The 17,070-nt window shown below is 49.2% G+C and overlaps 2 protein-coding genes and 1 long non-coding RNA gene across 17 annotated transcripts in view; 2 read left to right on the forward strand and 1 right to left on the reverse strand.

The window, feature by feature from the left end:
* gdpd2 (glycerophosphodiester phosphodiesterase domain containing 2) overlaps positions 1 to 5,773 on the forward strand; it is a 31,258-nt gene extending 25,485 nt beyond the window's left edge. For all 6 annotated transcript variants that reach the window (XM_088597302.1, XM_088597298.1, XM_088597299.1 and 3 more), the window contains 6 exons: positions 103 to 312; positions 808 to 956; positions 1,385 to 1,532; positions 2,169 to 2,251; positions 2,782 to 2,804; positions 3,452 to 5,773. In XM_088597302.1, coding sequence (XP_088453428.1) covers positions 103 to 312; positions 808 to 956; positions 1,385 to 1,532; positions 2,169 to 2,251; positions 2,782 to 2,804; positions 3,452 to 3,516 — 678 coding nt within the window. In that variant the 3' untranslated portion in view covers positions 3,517 to 5,773. The remainder of the gene's footprint in view (positions 1 to 102; positions 313 to 807; positions 957 to 1,384; positions 1,533 to 2,168; positions 2,252 to 2,781; positions 2,805 to 3,451) is intronic.
* A 1,249-nt stretch (positions 5,774 to 7,022) lies between these two features.
* Positions 7,023 to 17,070, forward strand: part of dlg3 (discs, large homolog 3 (Drosophila)) — an 81,672-nt gene continuing 71,624 nt past the window's right edge. For 2 of the 10 annotated variants that reach the window (XM_088597273.1, XM_088597274.1), the window contains exons 1-2: positions 7,028 to 7,526; positions 9,607 to 9,738. In XM_088597273.1, coding sequence (XP_088453399.1) covers positions 7,511 to 7,526; positions 9,607 to 9,738 — 148 coding nt within the window. In that variant the 5' untranslated portion in view covers positions 7,028 to 7,510. Of the gene's footprint in view, positions 7,527 to 9,606; positions 9,739 to 17,070 lie in introns of all 10 variants that reach the window. The other 8 variants (XM_088597279.1, XM_088597278.1, XM_088597275.1 and 5 more) reach the window with 8 other exon arrangements.
* On the reverse strand, positions 9,346 to 14,165 carry LOC148654083 (uncharacterized). The gene is made up of 2 exons (XR_015924960.1): positions 11,504 to 14,165; positions 9,346 to 9,767 (listed from the first exon to the last, which is right to left on the reverse strand). It is a non-coding gene; the product is annotated as an uncharacterized LOC148654083 (long non-coding RNA).

The following is a 17,070-nucleotide window of genomic DNA, read 5'->3' on the forward strand; positions in this document are numbered from 1 at the left end:
TATAGATTTGTACCATAAACAATAACCTGGGTTCTAGAAACAGGAGGCAAGTCATACAACACGCATCCACGTGAGTCTTCTCAGACAGGTGTTGTGTTTCAGAGTGACCCCTTCCACACGGTCTCGTCGCTCTCAGAGGAGGACAAGGTGGCCATCCGAAACCAGACCATACCAGCGCTCACGGAGCTGCTGGACCTGGCCAAGCAACACAATACGTCCATCATCTTTGACCTCAAAGGTGACTCCGATGAGCTCAATGTCACACTCCGCACTGTGCAGGCCATCCTGGATTCCAACATCCCGCAGAAACAGGTGAGCAGTCCTGATCTGTCTCTCACAACTGGTAATAAAAATGTATCTGCTTAATAAATGTCAGGGATGAGTGTGCAGAGGTCATTTTTAAACCATCCAGCAGTGAAAATATGGTTTATTTTGTTTACTGCTTTTTTCCCCTAAGCACAGTATACGAATGAACAGGTAAAGGTTTATTTCATACTGAAAGGAAAAGTAAAGAAACACAAGGTTTTGGCTGTGGAGACACCCTCTTCAGGTGTCTTGAACAGCATATGAATGAATGGTTATATGCAAAGGACATGTGAATACTTACATTTAAGAGACCGTTCAGGTCCAGCTGAGAGTTTCTTGATAATCCTAATAGTTCTTTTATTTCTGTTTAAGTAAAGACTCCAGCAAATCAGCTGAAATGCACTGTGAATACATATCAGTGAAAAGGTACCATCCAGATGTGCACCATGCAGAGCACATGGAGGAGCTCTTACAGGGGGCGGTGATGGTCTCTCCGTACAGGTGCTGTGGTTGCCATCTCGGTACAGAAAACTTGTGAAGATGAAGGCCCCAGATTTTAAGCATGTCTATGCTAATAAATCCTTGATGGAGGATGACGGAGGAGACCAGCTGAACCTCAAATACAGCAGCCTGACCCCCGCGGAGATCAGGTGGGCTTGAGCACTGGGGGCCGGTGCCTGGTGCTCCCTGATTGTGTTCTTGTATGGCTGTTTGTCGTGTTTGTCCGCAGCAGATCTGCATTGTTCGTTCCCGTGTTGACTTTGCTGCCGCTTTGTGCTTGTGTAGCGGAGCTGGTCTGGACACGGTGACGTTATCACCCTCCCTCCGCGTAGCAGGGGCCTCAGCCGCCTGGGCTGGGGGGGGTCTCCTTTAGCTCACTCGGCTGGCTCCCTGCTGTGTTACGCCGGAGACCCGGGTTCGCGCCCCAGGCGTGGCGGGACGAACCGGTGGGGTGGAGCGGCGAGGGCACGAGGCCGCGCGGAACCGCGACGGTCACACTTGCGGAGAGCCGCCATGGCTCCAGGGTTTCCCCAGAGCGAGCCGGCGCGTGACTGGCGTCTGTGTTGGTTGCCGGCAGGGATCTGAGGCGGGGAAACGTGTCGGTCAACCTGTACGTGGTGAACGAGTCCTGGCTCTTCTCTCTGCTCTGGTGCTCGGGGGTGACCTCCGTCACCACTAACACCTGCCGCCACTTCAAGAACATGACGCAGCCCGCCTGGATCCTCGTGAGTACTCCCACACGCCCCCTTCCACGCCGCTCACTAACGTCCGTGAACAGTGCTCGTGCAGCATCGTGGACTTCTTCTTTCAACAGAGAGGAGATACTCACTGCATACCCCACCCTGGTGCATGAGATGACATCAAGCATTAAAACCCCAGTTCCACTTTAAATCTGACTGCATGATAGGACAGATGTACATTTTTAAAAATGATCTGGGCTGGTTTGAAGGAATTTTCTTTTGTTAGCATTTCTGTGAGCTTGACCACGGTTTTGAGGTTTCCATGTTTTTAAGATCACTTTATTGGCATTTCTTGCATTAAGAATTTGTCTTTTCAAATGACCCCCAGCTTGCTCTCCATGAGACACACAGACAGGGAGAGAAGCTTGGGGTCAGAGCGCAGGGTCAGCCATTTATACGGCGCCCCTGGAGCAGTTGGGGTGAAGGGTCTTGCCCAATGGATAGGATTCCTCTGCCGGCCGCAGGATTCGTACCGGCAACCTTCCAGCCGCAGGCACAGACTCTCACAACCCTTTGGGTCAAATACAAAAGCAGGAGGAAACTTGGTTTACTGGCAAAGAATTTGTAGCTGTGGTTTCCACAGTAGACTGATGGCCAGCCTCTGTGTGCTCGTGTTTTCAGGCTCCCGATACCTACACTATGCTCTGGATCACCGTGGACTCCGTCTTCCTGCTTGTCATCCTGGGCCTGTTCCTGCTACAGAGGTGAGTCCCAGAGAGGCTTGGCTTTTTAAAACCTGCGGCCCTGTGCTTCGGTCTGATGGGCTGACACCCGTCAATTAAGAAAACCATCGATCTCTAATGAGACACTCACTGAGCCCAGTCTGAGCTCTGTGTTCCTGGCGCTGGGAATCTGAGCTAGGGTTACTAGCTCTCCCAGGCTGGACTGGGTTGGGATTAGCCGGTCAGGACACTCCAGTTTCCAGTGATCAGCAACACCACTGAATTCCTGAAGGCCTGTGGCTTGCGATATTGCATACTGCATTATGATAGGGGAGACATTTTATTAATGTTTACTATAAACATTTTACAAAATGTTTATGTAGGTGTTATCAATGATCATAAGGCATTGCAAAATTGACATGCATCCTAATCTTACTGTAGTGGTGCCTCACTGAGAGAAAGGTCTGCTATTATTATTAAACGCTTTGTGACCTTTTGCTGTCTGTGGGTCCAGTATTGGTTTACAAGTGCAACCTGACCGATCCTGTTTTCTGTCTCTGTTTTTAAACCAGGCGGCGTTTCACTCATGGGACTGGTGAGTACGCTTCATTACCATTTCACATACAGAAGGAGTGTAGGACAGCACACCAGAGACACAGAAACTCTGTGCTGCACTGCCTGGGTCAAGAGCTTGAAGGAGGGGATTTCTCTTCTGTCATCTGTGAATCTGAGCATATCTGACAATGAGGAGACTGTAAGCTCAGTGCTTTCTCTTCACTGGTAACAATAACACCAGGTTCAACATAAACTGTATGCTTTCTCACAGGTTTCCTGTAAACTGTGTTTGGGCAGACATACCTGATTATTCTGTTTAAGATTTTTACACGAAAAACAAAACAAAAAAAGGTTTATCTTACTCTGAAAAAATCATGTCAGTTTACTCCTTTTATGTTGGAGTTTTTTAAGAGGACAAAGGTCCTGCTGGAACACTACTGCAGTAAATGAGATATTTGCATGGATCTGGACATGGGAAGGGTAAACAAGAGAATCCCCTGCAGTGTCTGTTGAAGCCACTTGAAGACTTTGCTTGTTTGTAAGGAATAATGCTGGGAAAAGAAACCCTGGTGGCAATGCAATGGAACAATGTGTCACAAGTCAGAGATTTAGCCAGCATGCAAGTGGAGTGCACTGAGTTGCAGCAAGGAGGAGACACTGAAATGCTCTGTATCCGTTTCTCCACAGAGAGCGAGGAGCACAGAAACGGGTACTCAGTATGGAATGAGCAAGAACTGGACACCTTCTTGTGAAAGCCAGGCCGACGACAGTCTGGTTCTGGGTTCTACCTCTGGGACTATCTAGGATTCTCTCTTAAGCATCATGCACTTTCTGGGGAAGGAAGGCACAGCTCTCTCATTTGGGGAAGGTGACATTTTCTATGGTGCCTTCCAAAGTGTCCGGGCTGCTGGGGGCTGCCTCTCTACTGAAGTCTGTTTTTTGGGGTACACGGGTCTGGGGTAACTGTGACTCTCTTCTCTAATGGATAGAAGGTTTCATTGCAAATGCACTGGTGTGGGTTGATTGTCTGTCCTTCAAGCACTGAAACCATGGAGCAGAATGATGTGGGGGATGTGCATTTTGGGTGATTAGAAAGCCTGCTCAGGCTTTGCACTGTCATTATTTCAAACAGAAACACATGAGAAAGGACTAACATTTCAGGTTTATTCTGGAAACAGATTCCATTTGCATCTGAACAGGAATCAATGTGAAATTTCCTCAGAAATATACATATATACAGAGAGCTGTATATGAACCACATTTACCTTGTCAGAAGAACTGTGTCTAGCACAGACATTTCAAGTGGACATTTGTCAAATTCTTTATTTCACTTAAGTCCTCCTGTCAGGATAATGGTCAGACATTTAAGGATACTGAAGTAGTCAGTCAGTCGAGTGTATTTCAGCAGATAAATTGTTTTATGACGTTTGTACAGAAATGGACTTCTTGAAGTGGTTTTCTACAAAATATATTTTTCCAATTAATGTATCAGTAATTTCATTTTTAATTAATGATGTAGCAAATTCAGTTTTTCAGAGAACGGATTTAAAATGCATCCATTGCTAGGAAATTAGTCCACGACTTGTTTACTGCTGAAGCACCACTTAAACAGAATTGCACTTTCCACAGTGATCTTCTCAGGGACAGCGTGGCGTGATGCACACAATAGTAAATGAGGGAGACACAATACGTGTCAAGTGTTGTGAAGTCTTCAAAGCTTGTCTTGAGCCCCATTTAACATACGACCTTCTTAATGACACTTTCTGTGGGTGTGACATAAGGCATTTTGGCCCCTGATGCAACCAAAAACTGTATCCACAAAAATGGACAAATGTTTACTGGTTGCCTATTTGCATAAAGCGATTTGTTCCATGTTTGTAACTGTGTTAGTTTAGTATTCAGAGGTTTGTTCATGTTAATTTCAGTGTGGTCGCTCTTTTGATGTTTCTCGGTAGACAGTATGTATTTGAGCTTTGAGGGTATATAATTATTTTTTGGAGGAACATTTGATATATCAATGACATTTTACAGTATATTTTTTAAAAGACACTATTTTTTTTACATATTTAGTGCCTTCCTTAACTACCAGCACTCTACCTGTGTACAGATATTATTGTGAAGTCTGTATTATGTTTTGCTTATATACTGTGAAACACTGGGCTGTTCTGGGGCTTTTTCCTCCTTCCTGCTGTCCCTGCGTTCACTGCGAGCCACTCACTGTCCCCGTGCACAAGTCAGATGCTAGCGTCTTCATGCACCGAAGTGCCTCTTTGTGTGCTGTCTCCCCCTCAGATTACCTGTCCAACTAGGACCCCCTGTGGCTGCATGAAAAGCCCTCAGTGTTCAGTCCTCCACAGCCAGAGTGTCTTCCCTGGCAGCAGTGCTGGTCAGCCTGGTCCAGGTGTGCCCCCAAGGCCTCGGAATGCAGCAGGTTTCCTGCAACCCTAAAAATCCGACACCTGGAAGATGGGCTAACTCCTGCCCAGCGAGAGCAGGCGGGCCCTGGTCTTGCCCATCGCATGCTGTGCATGTTTGCTGAGCAGAGCCTCCCTCTGCCCCCGCCAGAGATGTGGCAATGTGTACCCAGAGCTGGCTCGGGAATTTCCGATTGCAGATGTGCGACTGAATAGTCCTGCTTTTCCGTAAACGGTTCAATATCCGTCTTCTGTATTGTGATTTTTCTCTCCTTCGTGGCAACACACTGTTTCACCGAAGCTGCGGAAAGGGTGAGAGGAATCACACAACGACCTTGAGGCGGTAAACAAACATTTAGGCTCACCGGAGGCTGACCGCAGCCCCACTGCAAAGCCTGTCAGCGTCTCATGCATCCTTGAAGGGTCCCTTGAAATGAGCTGGGTTCCCATTAAATGCTTGGAAACTATTTCAGACATTAACTGTTTGTTCTAGGCATTCTCTGTGTGCAAAGTGTTCCCTGGGTCTGCGAAAAGGAAGTGATTTTGAAATGTGTTTTTTTCTCTCAAATAAACGTTAGAAATTGAGTGTATAAAATGTTTACGGTGTTCTTTTGTCTTATAAGATCTGCCCACTCCCCAGCACCCAGAGCAGGAGATGCCTCCTCATCTTCTGAGAATCCTGCTCATTCAGATTCTAGTGTCTTGTTGTTCTAAGTCTAAGATTTTCTCCTTCTTAAAGGATCCACAGGCGTACAGTAGCTTCTCACAACTTCACAGCCATGACTAGGGACTTGGTTCCGATTCCCACAATCCTCTGTGCCGAGAAACGTCTCCTGTTTTCTGTCGTGAACATAGCTGGGTTTATTTCCCACTCGTGTCAGGCCCCCGGGGCTGGCCTTCTCGAACCGCGGTGTTGCGAGGGCAGCACTGGGGAGCAATGACGTCGGCAGCACATACGCGTGGGACACCAGGGTGCTCTGTGGGGGTGTTCTGACATTGTTTCGTGGAAGCGCGTTTCTAGGTGGCTCGTCTGCATTTTTTTCCACGTGTCACTGTCACACCGAGCGGTTTGCACGATACAGGTGCTCCGCGGGGACCAACGGATTTGATAAACAGGCTGTAAGCGCTTGTTCCGCTTCCTCTAGTTTTTTAAAAAAGACAGCAGTGATGTACTGCGGCTCGTCGCCACTAGATAGCAGCCACCGCATATTCCGTTTCTGTGCATCTGAAACTCGTTTTAGAAAGACTTTCAATTTATAACTTTGCTACAACGGCACAATACGTTCTGTGTACAAAACTGATTGTATTTCTGAGACAATCTTTCTTTGCGGCTACAACCTGAACGGTGTTAACTATATCGGAAAATGCAAATTAAAGCTGAAGGAAAAAGCTCGGTGTGAGTGAATCGTCGAGTCCTCTTTTACTCTCACACAAAGATATAATCAGAACAGTACATTTCTACAACTATTTTAAGCGAACGAGTTCTGTTTGCATCTGCTTTTTTGAACAGTTTTACTCTCCGGATTGAACATCAAGGTATAGTTAATGCTGCGCTCTCCTCGTAAACATAACAGGTTTACAAACCAACCGCTACTCCTCCCTTGAAAATAGAAATTCTTTTTGTTCCCAGATCAAAAAAGAAACGTCTAATTTTACGTTCTTAGCTCTTCAACTAGCATATCCCGCAGAGGGTAAATGCGAGACACTTTGCTTTTTTTTTTTTTTGCTTTCTGCCTTTCTCATTAGGACCGCAACAGGTGTCACTGAAGCGCGGCGGTGAGTGTCTGGTCGAGTGCGTTTCCAAAACTTTACGCACCGCGAAGGCGGCCCCCTGGCGGTCGCTGTCCGGCGGTGCGGGGAGCTAAGGAGGCGATCTGCTGGACCCACCCTCCCCTCTCCCCTGCGTCCCAGAGCCGTTCCCACTAAGGACGCCTCGCAGGCCGGGGGCTCGGCGGCCGCACACTTTCGCTCTGACACGGGGCTGATCTCTCGTCCCCGGTACAGCCGGGAAAAAATAGCTCCAGCGCGGTGGCGGCGGCGGCCACCGTGTCTCGGTCCGTCCTGGGAGGGTCGGGCAAGGAGGCAACTTCGAAGGGAAACCTTTCGCGTCGACTGCTCTTTTTTTTTAGTTTTGGGTCGCCGGCTCTTCCGAAGTTGCGAAAGGAAGTTATTTAAAAAGTTTGGGAAAGCCCGTGAACATAACGAGTAGTAAGCTCTCCTGTCCGCCCCTTTGCCAAGTGAGGTTATATGTCTTTAGCAAGGTTTAGGGGTGCCGAAGAGACAACTTCACTCGGTGAAACGGTTCCCTTCATCGTTACATCGCTTTCACGTCATGGTACACAAGTACGGTAAGTGTGTATGTATGTATCTGTTTTATGTTGTCGTTGTTGTTGTTGTTGTTTTGCTTATTTATTTTGTTCGAACTTCGAATAAAACTTCACGAATGCCGGCGAGATGGTAAAAGGGCCAGACACCTGTTCCTGAAGTAAACCTGATGGGAATGAAAACGCTAACAGCAGATGGCACTTGCGCTCAGTATTACTCAACACATTCCGAGTATGCTGGAGCGGTTTGAAGCCAGACGCTCCTTTCGCAATTCTCAAGGGAAACAGGAAGTATTTTTCCTTGGAAAGTTTCAATAATCCGCACGGTGCCAGTGCAGCGCGGTTTTGCGAGAGGCCGGGAGAGGGGGGGGCGGGTGTGGGCAGGGACGGACGCGGAGGCTGGGCGGCCGCTGCCCCCCCAGGTGAGCCGCTACCTGAGGCGGGCGGCCGACACCTGCAACACGGGGCTGGAGCGCACCGTCACGCCCCTGCGAGCATCCCGGACGCGAGCACGCACTGCGGGCTGTTATGGTTACAAAATGCCAGATGTTCTTGCCTATGAAGTGGCAAACCAGAGGGCAGAGCTTTTGCATGCATCCCCTAATGTTTACCTCCCTTGCTCTGCTTATACATCCGCATATGATGAGTATTAAAACAGTGTACTGGCGCTTTCACCTGCAGCTACAGCTGCTGCTCTCGCAGCTGCCTGTCGGGAAAAAAAATCTACAGATTAGTGCTGCAGTCCCTACATTAATTTAATACTGCTGATAACAGTAACTGCAACTATATCACTACTGGGCAATGTAACAGTACTACTTTAGCTGCAGTTTCACAAAAAATGGTTTGGAATGAAGGCACTTAAGATCTGAGTCTCCGTGCACAGATCAAGGGGTAGCTTTGTGCTCACGTGGGATGTTTGGTGTGGAATTTTGTCCTCTTGTGTGAATGGAGCTGCCCGGGAAAATGAGGTACATCTGTCCCCAGGGGTCATAGGTCAACAAGACATGGGTAAGTGTTGTCGTGAGCTTCGGAAGCAGGGGGAATTTGGCTCACAGGTCTATTAAGGAATTAGTGCTGCTCTGCAGGAGCTACTGTATGGCTTGTGATACACCACAAGTCTAGGTTTTTTAAATATTAAAAGTCACTCCCTGAGAAAATCCACAGGCTGAATTTTCCACTGGAATGCTTGCCACAGAATTGGCAACTGTATACAGAATACTACTGTGTGAATTATACATGTTATCTAAATAATACGCTGCTATTTTGGCTTTAAAACACTTTTTCCTAGAGATATTTAACTGATTCTGGCCCAGGCTGAAGAGTCAGTCCCAGGCAGGGAAGTGTGGACTCCCTCCCTTAACTGTGATATTGATTTCAGTGTGTTGGGCTGCTTTGTGTAACATCCCTTAACAGCAAAGCAACACAAGGGAACCTGTGTAAGCAGTCATACACAACTGGACTAAAGACCCTAAAACTGCCAGAGTATCAGACATGTTCTGATTGTTAAAAGGACTTTCCCAGACCTGGTTCGTTTGGAAATTAAGTATTAAAGAGTGAACTTGCGGCTGCTGCATTGCAACCTCCGGGGCTGTGCAGTTATTTCAGCGTTCGTCTTTGACCTGGTGCACTGCTCAGCTCCGGCGACAGAGGTGAGCTCGCCCCTGAGTTCATGCAGCGCTGCCAACCTCCGTTTCCAAGTTGCCCTCTGGTGGGAAGCTGATAAATGATGCACCCAGTGCTTTGCACAGTGTGTCACGTTGTCGCATTTTACACCCTGAGACAGCAGATTTACTCACAAGGTTCGCTTCCTACAGAAATAAGCATGCCGAGACCTGGGTTGGACTTGTAATAAGAAACTGACACAGGTGTTTAATAATAGTTAGAATGTTGCTAGACATGTCCTATTTTAACTAGTGACAGAGAGGTACAGAGCACTTTTTTTTCTGTGTGACCTTCAGATGAATGCAGCCCTGTACCTGTTTTTGGTAGCCTCTTTGCTCCTCTGCTAGCCGTGTCCGTGGCTCAGGGTGACGAATGGCTGAATGACACTGGCCTGCGATGCTTCCTTTTGCCTTGTGTGACTCCTTTGTCCCCTGTCCCGCAGACACTCAGAGGGCTGTGAGCCTGCTCAGGCAGTACCAGGCCAGCCTCACTGGCCCGGAGGAGCAGCCTCTGAGAGCCAGCGTGGGCAAAGTCACCGCCATCTTCGGCAGCCAGCTGTTCCAGGCCCTTCTGGGTAAGCCTGTGTCTTGTCCGTCTCCTTCACTGGTGAATAGGTAGATGAGCATCAGACGTACAGAGCCACAACATTCCAGCATGCACATGCATGTGCTGTATCACCCATCCTCCTTGTGGCTGATCCGACCATCTCATCCACCCGCTTCTTGAAAGAGGCCGGGGTGTCAACTTTCGCGACAGAGCTGCGCGCGCTCCCACAGCCCTCTGTGGAGTGAGGCGCCCGCTGTCCTCGGGTTTTAAATGCACTGCCCTGCGGTCTCCACGTGAAGAAATTTGTCAGTGAGCTTCAAGAATCGGAGTACTTGAAACAGGTCCCCTCATGTTCTTCTCTATTCAAGACAGAAAATATTGCGCTATTCTAGCCTGTCAGGGTAGGGCATTCATTGATGTATCCGGTGGCTTTTCTCTGGTCTGACTCCAGAACAGAAAAAAACTTTTTTGTTACGTGGTGTCCAAAACTGTACACAGTATCCTAATTGAGCTCTTAGTGGTGCGCAATACAAATTTAACACAACGTCCCTTGATGTGAATTCTGCACTGTTAATATACATCCTAATCTCTGTTAAACTTCTATTGCTTCCCCTCTAAGACGTTTGTCTTTAAGACAAATGATAACAGCTTAAAGACTTTAAGCCTTTTTCATAGACAGCATCTTGTAGCTCGGTGTTTTTTTCTCCCTGTGTGTAATATTCTGTACTTCTGTACATGAAATATCCATGGCCAGCGTTTGCTCAAACACAATTTGTCTGTCTCTTCGATTTTCCTTTGCCGATCCTGTACTGTTTTAATACCATCCGTGACTTGACAAGTTTACTACCTGTATCAGAATTTAGATAGATAGCTGGTCTATTGATATATTATTTGATATGTAAGAACATAAAATATGTAGCTGTGAATCCCTATGGGACTCCACTAATGACACTCAAGTACAATCTTGATAATTAAGTTTTATGTTTCTGCTCTTTAACAAGAACAAGAATAATTGAAAAAATAAATACATGCTAATCATTGGTTTTATCCAATAAAATATTCACAAGGCTCGTCAAATGTAAAAATATATGGTACTATGCGGTTACCTGCCATACCAATACTTTACATATATTTGATATTGACTTACTGGGCATTAGCTCACAACACTGATCATTCACAAACCTATCTTTTTATGTTTTTATGTAATATTGATACATGTAGAAAGTGTGTTTTGCAAACTGTATGATCCTTCTGCCTGTCACGTAACGACCCCCACCCTCTCTCTCTGACACAGTACAGTAGTGCACCGCCCCACTGTCCCCAGGCCCTGTCTTCTACAGTGAGAGAATTTCATTCCTCACTTCGGGAACAGCAGGAACCTCCCTATCAGCGAAAAAGTGTTTTTTTTTTTTTGTGCAAGTGCAAAGAAACTCTAATGAATGCTTTGCTTAAACTTTCCCTCATTATTTTAAAAAGGGAAAGAGAGAGTTCAGGTTCTCCCCATCCCAGTAATAAGCCTTTGGGAGAGCACTGCAGATTTCCTTGCTCTTACATGATTAACGGCTCAATAATAAAACAAAGATAAGCTGAAACTCGTACTAATGCATTATTAATGAGTAATAAATTATCCCATAAATAGCTCCTGCGTGGTGCAGTGCAGTCATTACCTGCCTCTTTGTGCCCAGCACTAACTGCAAGTTAGACATTCACTCGCGGGGCTCCCTGGGTGTTGGAGCAATCAAGCACAAACTTGCAGCACCGCCGCGGCTCGCATCGTAAGAGCGCCCCCTTACCTGGAGAGCTCCCCCGCCGTCGCTGGCCCTTCTCCGTATCCTGCCGCGCCAGATTGCTCCATTACTCTGACTTTTTTTTTTTTTGGTTCCCGCTAACGTTGCAAAGTTTATCAGACTGTGGTGGTGGTGACGAGAGATCCACAGTTCCCCCCCCCCCACCCCCTTCTCAAAGTGGAAAGGCTGACTTGGCCCTCATAATGCTTTAACCTTTCCCCCCCGAATCTTGACTCAGTCGTGCGAAACGCAGAGGCCTGCACTCCCTGCCCCCTGCCCTCAGTTCAGTCACTTCACGGGCAGGTCATTAAACCTGGCTGAGCGCTGTTTGTCTAATGTGGGTCACTGTCAGTGCAATAGGGAGCTTTATTACTGCTCAGGTTCCACGTGTCGGTCTGCGCTTCTTGCCGTGTCGTCTAATTCCCTCGTTATCCACACCTGTACGGGCGCTGGGAGCGCTTCTTCCGCAGCTGCAGGCGTGAGGAGATGGGAAGGGGTCGCTGGGATGCCTCGTTATCGGACTCTTCTCCGTCGTCAGGGCTTTTGCCTTGGCATCGCATTAACACGCTGCCACCGGTGCTAGCGAACAAAACAATCTAAAATGCCAGTTCTCATGTGGCAGGGTACTACCGTGGGCGTTGTTAGCAAAACAGTAAGCCGTGTACCATTGCGGTTGTTTCCAGTCCAAAATGCATGCAGTGCTATCTGTCGCAACGCACTTGTTGTGTTGCCCAGAAAACAAACCAGTGCCATTAAGGAATGCTTGAGCTGTCTGGTTGGTTGCCATGCCACTGACCGAATGCTTGTTGCCTTTGGCACCGCCACTGCGACGGAGAAGGTGCAGGAGCCCAGCCTGTTCCCATTGCGATGGCAGTGTTGCCATGGCAGATTGTGTGGTGAGGAGGCATCCTACCCAGGCTGACGTTGGTGTGACTGTGCAGTGTGCCAGCCATGCCCTCCTCCCTCACAGGCGGTTGTTATTGCACAGAGAGAGCTAATTACATTGCTCAGTCTCGGCGGTGAGGTCCTGCAGCTGGGCCCTGGCTGCACAGGCAGACAGATAAAGGTGATTTGTTTAACCCTCTTAGGCACTTCCAGCCTGCTCCTCCCGCAGGCCAGCCGCTGTCCGGGGAGCAGGGGGAGAGGGGCGGCACATGAGCCTTGCACATCGGCAGCCGATGGCGTAACCTTCACCTGCACACTTTCATCCACACACTGTAGAGCTGGCGTCGGGAAGCAAGGGCCAAGAGCTCCCATCGGGCTGGGCTGCTCCGAATTTTCTCTCCCTCTCGCCAGTTCTAGCCTCTCTGCATGTGCGAATGCAGTTGTCGCTGTGCTGAGCCAGAGGTGTTTGTGACGCTGTTGACACCAGGTTTAGCAGTAAGTTATCTCAACAGAAGGAATTGTTTGGGAAAAAAGCTGCGGCAGAACCGTCCTGTTCGTCACCTGGTCTTTCTCAGACTGCTGAGTCTTGTTACCCTGCATTTCTTTGTACAAAATCCCCCGTTTCCAGAAGCGAGCTGGCATCTTTCTGAACTGGGGCGTCGTGCGCGGGGGGCGAGTGTGCTCTTCTGTGGCCGGGTTGTGCCAGTATAGGGTTCGTGTTTGCTTTATAGCAGTTTGTTCTGCCTGGCCCTGGGTTGTTTTTTTTCAGGAAAAGAGGACTAAAGCTTATTTGGATTCTCAGCATTCCACAGACAGCCGAGATCTCAGCACAGGAATGTGTTGGAGCGCTGGGGGATGAGCCTGTGGTATTCTAGAAGGGGTGTCTTCAGATTGCAGCAGCCTAGCAAGGCCGGCCCGATCAGTCCTGGGGTGGCAGGCCTGCAGGAAAAGCCAGGTCGCTGCTGCGTGTGGTGCTGGCGGACCAGTAGGTGTCGGTCTTCTTTCTGGACCACAGTTTCCAAACTAACGCCACAGTACGGTGAGCAGGGACACTGTGCTGCTGGGGGAGCTGTCCCTGGACACCCTGGAGGTGGCTGAAATGGGTCCCCTCCTACTTGACAAGTGCTTTGGGTTCCCTGGTGGAAAAGCGGTGTAGACAGTACATCCGTGGAGTTCTTCTCATTAGGACAGGTTAAGGCAGAGTCACTCTTTCCCCTGCAGCCTTCAGGAGCACTAATTCTCCACTAGGAGGCGCTTCAGCTTGGGAATCTCGCTTTTGTCTAGTGGTCGATCACGGGGAGTGGAAGTTAGTCAGAAATGAGCTTTAAATGTGGCACAGATGGCTTAACAGTGATGTCTTCAATTCTTCACGATACAGACACGGTATGTGCCTGAGAAGTGGTCCATCGTGTTCATTTCGTTTTGGAGTCAGGTTCAGTGACGCGCTCTTGGGATGTGCCATGGGGGCATGAGAAGAGGAGGGGGCTGGAGAGGAGATCTGCAGAGTGCACAGTAGAAGGGGATTCTTCTTCCTCCTGCTTTGACATTTCAGACTGCCAGTGCTGCTGTCTGACGTCTGTGACTCATGGAGCCTGCTCTGCACTAGACTGCAGCAGCAAGACAAAAGGGAATCGGAGACGCCAGGCAGGGCGGGAGACAGGGCTCAGGCTGAGCTCGCCTGCAGTCGGCCCTGCTGCCCGCTGTACGAGACCGTTAAATTAAAACGCTCGGGATCCCAGGCAGGGCATGTAAACAATGTGGGTAAATAATGAGAAAATCTAACTCTTGAGTTGACCTGCCCAGCTGACCTGACCCTTTTCCCCGTTTTCGGCGTGCCCGGGCCGGTGCTGGGAGAACCCGCGACGGCCGCTGGACCGAGCTGGGTCTCGAGGGGCCTGAGCGAGGGTGGGCCTGGACAGCGCCGCCCACATGGTTGAGCAATCTGGAACAAAGGTCGCCTTCGACACTGTCTCATCCGCTGGGCCGCACGCATGGGGGGGCGGGAGGGGCTGGGGATGGGAAAGAGCACTCCCAGCGGGGGCTCGGGGGGGGTTACTGGAATGTGCGTCTTTCAGAAAGCCCCCGGTAATGACATTGTCCAGCACAAGCGCTGGTTTCAGCTGGTTGAACCGTAGTTCTTCAACCCCTGCGAGTAAAAAAAAAAAAAAAAAAAGAAGACCTTTTGTTATGTAAAATGACAACCTGATCCCGAACCTGATCATAAAAACTGGATCAATTCAGCCCTTCCAGGCCGTTCAAATCAAATCAAAGTTTATTTTTCAAATGCACAACAGTACAGCATGCAGCAGTAGCTGAACGGATGGGAGAAATCCCAGCCAGTCTTTTCCTGATAGAAGGCCGGTATATCAGCTTCTCCTATGTGGCTGTGAGCTTGTTCCAGACTCCCACCGCCCTGTTCGTAAAGAGCTGTCTCCTGTTCTCAGTGCCTGGTGCGCTTCCACGCAGTTTCTTCTGGCTTGTGTTTACTGCAGATTTTGAAGACTTTGCCAGGTTGGCTGTGTCGGTGATTTGGAAGATTTAGAATACTTGTATCAGATTCCTTTCTCGTCTCCGAGACTGAAAAGATTCATTTTTTAGTCTGGCAGGATGGGACATTCTTTTAAACTGGGGAATGTTTCTGATTTGCTGTGTGCTGGGACTGCAGTGCTTCACCAAGTGGGGACTGAAGCTGGGGCTTTGGAATGCTGTGGGGTGGAAAGAACTACATAAATGCAAGGAATCATATTCAGCGTTATTTACAAAAAAAAAATCTTTTGGGCTTTGGGACTGTGCAGTTCCAGAGCATTTTACTATGTGTTACTTTCTTTAACTGGTCTTAAGAAACCCTAAAACTCTGTTTTGTGCTGACTGTCTTTGCACTGGCAAGGAAGCAATGGAGACCTACAGATTCGAGAGAAACCAAGGAACAAATGAAAAGCTAACTACGTGTAACACAGGGGCACAGAATGTGACGAAGCTGATGAGCTCTTCAGTGACCGCATGCTCTGTTAGACGTGTGTGTACACACACACACACACACACACACACACACACACTGGAGTGAGCTGGAGCGAGAGAGAGGGGCCCAGTCTCGGGCCGCTCGGTGCTCGAGCTGCAGGGCGAGAGGAAAATGAATGAGATAAGGCCCTCTTGAGCTGCAAACCCGAGAGGCAGACGCATGTCATATTCCTTTCAAGCACTGACCGGCCGCCCCAGTCGCCCCGCGGCTGCATTGAAGGATATGGCCATCAGGCCAGCGGCTCGCCCATCTGTTTGGCCCTTCCCTCCCGACGTGCATTGTATCGGTGCAGATGATCGCACGGGAAAGTTTTCACTGGAAACTCACCCCACAGTGCAGCCTGCGGAGGAACAGAGACAAGGTGCACCCACAGAGGCTTCAGAGTGAAGGGTGTGGGGCAGCTTTCTGTCCCCCTGGCTAGGAATTGGCCCACACATTGTGGTCGGAAACTACTGTAGTTGTTTGCAGGAGCTTTGAAGAAGGGAGTTTAAACGAAATCTTTTGTGTCTGAATGTGGTTTCCCTGAATGTGCCCATGGTATTTAGGACAGAAGTGATTGTAGCACAGGGCCAAAGAGGCCCAGTACACATTGAAACAAGCGCCTGTAAACACGCACACACACAGAATGTGCTTAGGCAAATGAGGCGTGCTCATGGACTGTAAATACAGGACACACGAGCATGCTCTCAGACCTCTTTAACATACACGCCCAGACGTGCACGCAAACAGGATGCAAAAATATATTTGCTCAAGGTGGAAGTGAACAGACTTTCTCCACTATTATGTGCTTGATGTTCCAGATCATTTAACTGAGGAAGAAAGCTGGACTCCATGTGCATTATTTCCAAATGGTTTTATAAAAAAAGAAAAAAAAGAAAATTGCAGACCAAAATTCCCCCTGTCCCTGTGAGGTGGGGGGCTCCTCACTCTCCCTTGTGGTGTCTGTTTTCCTTCGGCCCGACGGACATCAGAAATCTGCCCACACATCTCCACACACCCACGCACTCACAAACACACTGGCGCGCACCCACTCTCACGGACACGCTGTTAGACACAGACACACACACACGCACAGGCAGCAAGATGACTCACCCCCACCCCCACTCCCACAGCACAGCAGAGCAGTGGGATTAACACGGCTCCCCCCCCTCCACTATGTCTTTCCCTGAACCCTCCGTTCCTTTATCTCCAGTTCACTCAGAGCGCTCGCTGACAGGACGCGGATGCTACTGTCTTGCGCGAGCCGAGCCTGGCTTGTTTTCCCTGCTGTGCGCTGCCGCTGTGGAACGGGGGCCCCTGTGCGCCGCTGCCAGTGACATCCGAGAGGTGTCGCGCTGGGCACGGTCGCCAGGCCCCCCCCATGACTGAGGCTCGGGGGGCTGCGTGGGCACAGAGGCGGGGAAACAGGCCGAGGGGATAAACTGAGAGAGGCAGCGCCTGCTGGGCTGAGGGGCTGAAGGGCTGGGTACTGACCAGCTCAGTGACTTACCAAGTACCAGCAGGACTGATGGCCTCTGTGGCCGGGGAGGCAGGCTGACCTGGAGCTCTCTGAGGGGCCGGCAGTGCTCACTGTCTTATTGATTACAGCTGGAGGCCGGAGGAGAATAGAGACCGCTCCTGCTGTGGCTCAGAGGTTATAGATGAAGCAATTTAGAGTTGGCCGGCGGGC

Source organism: Lepisosteus platostomus, chromosome 10 (genome assembly GCF_059453375.1).
Source record: "Lepisosteus platostomus isolate fLepPlt1 chromosome 10, fLepPlt1.hap1, whole genome shotgun sequence".
NCBI classification, from domain to species: domain Eukaryota; kingdom Metazoa; phylum Chordata; class Actinopteri; order Semionotiformes; family Lepisosteidae; genus Lepisosteus; species Lepisosteus platostomus.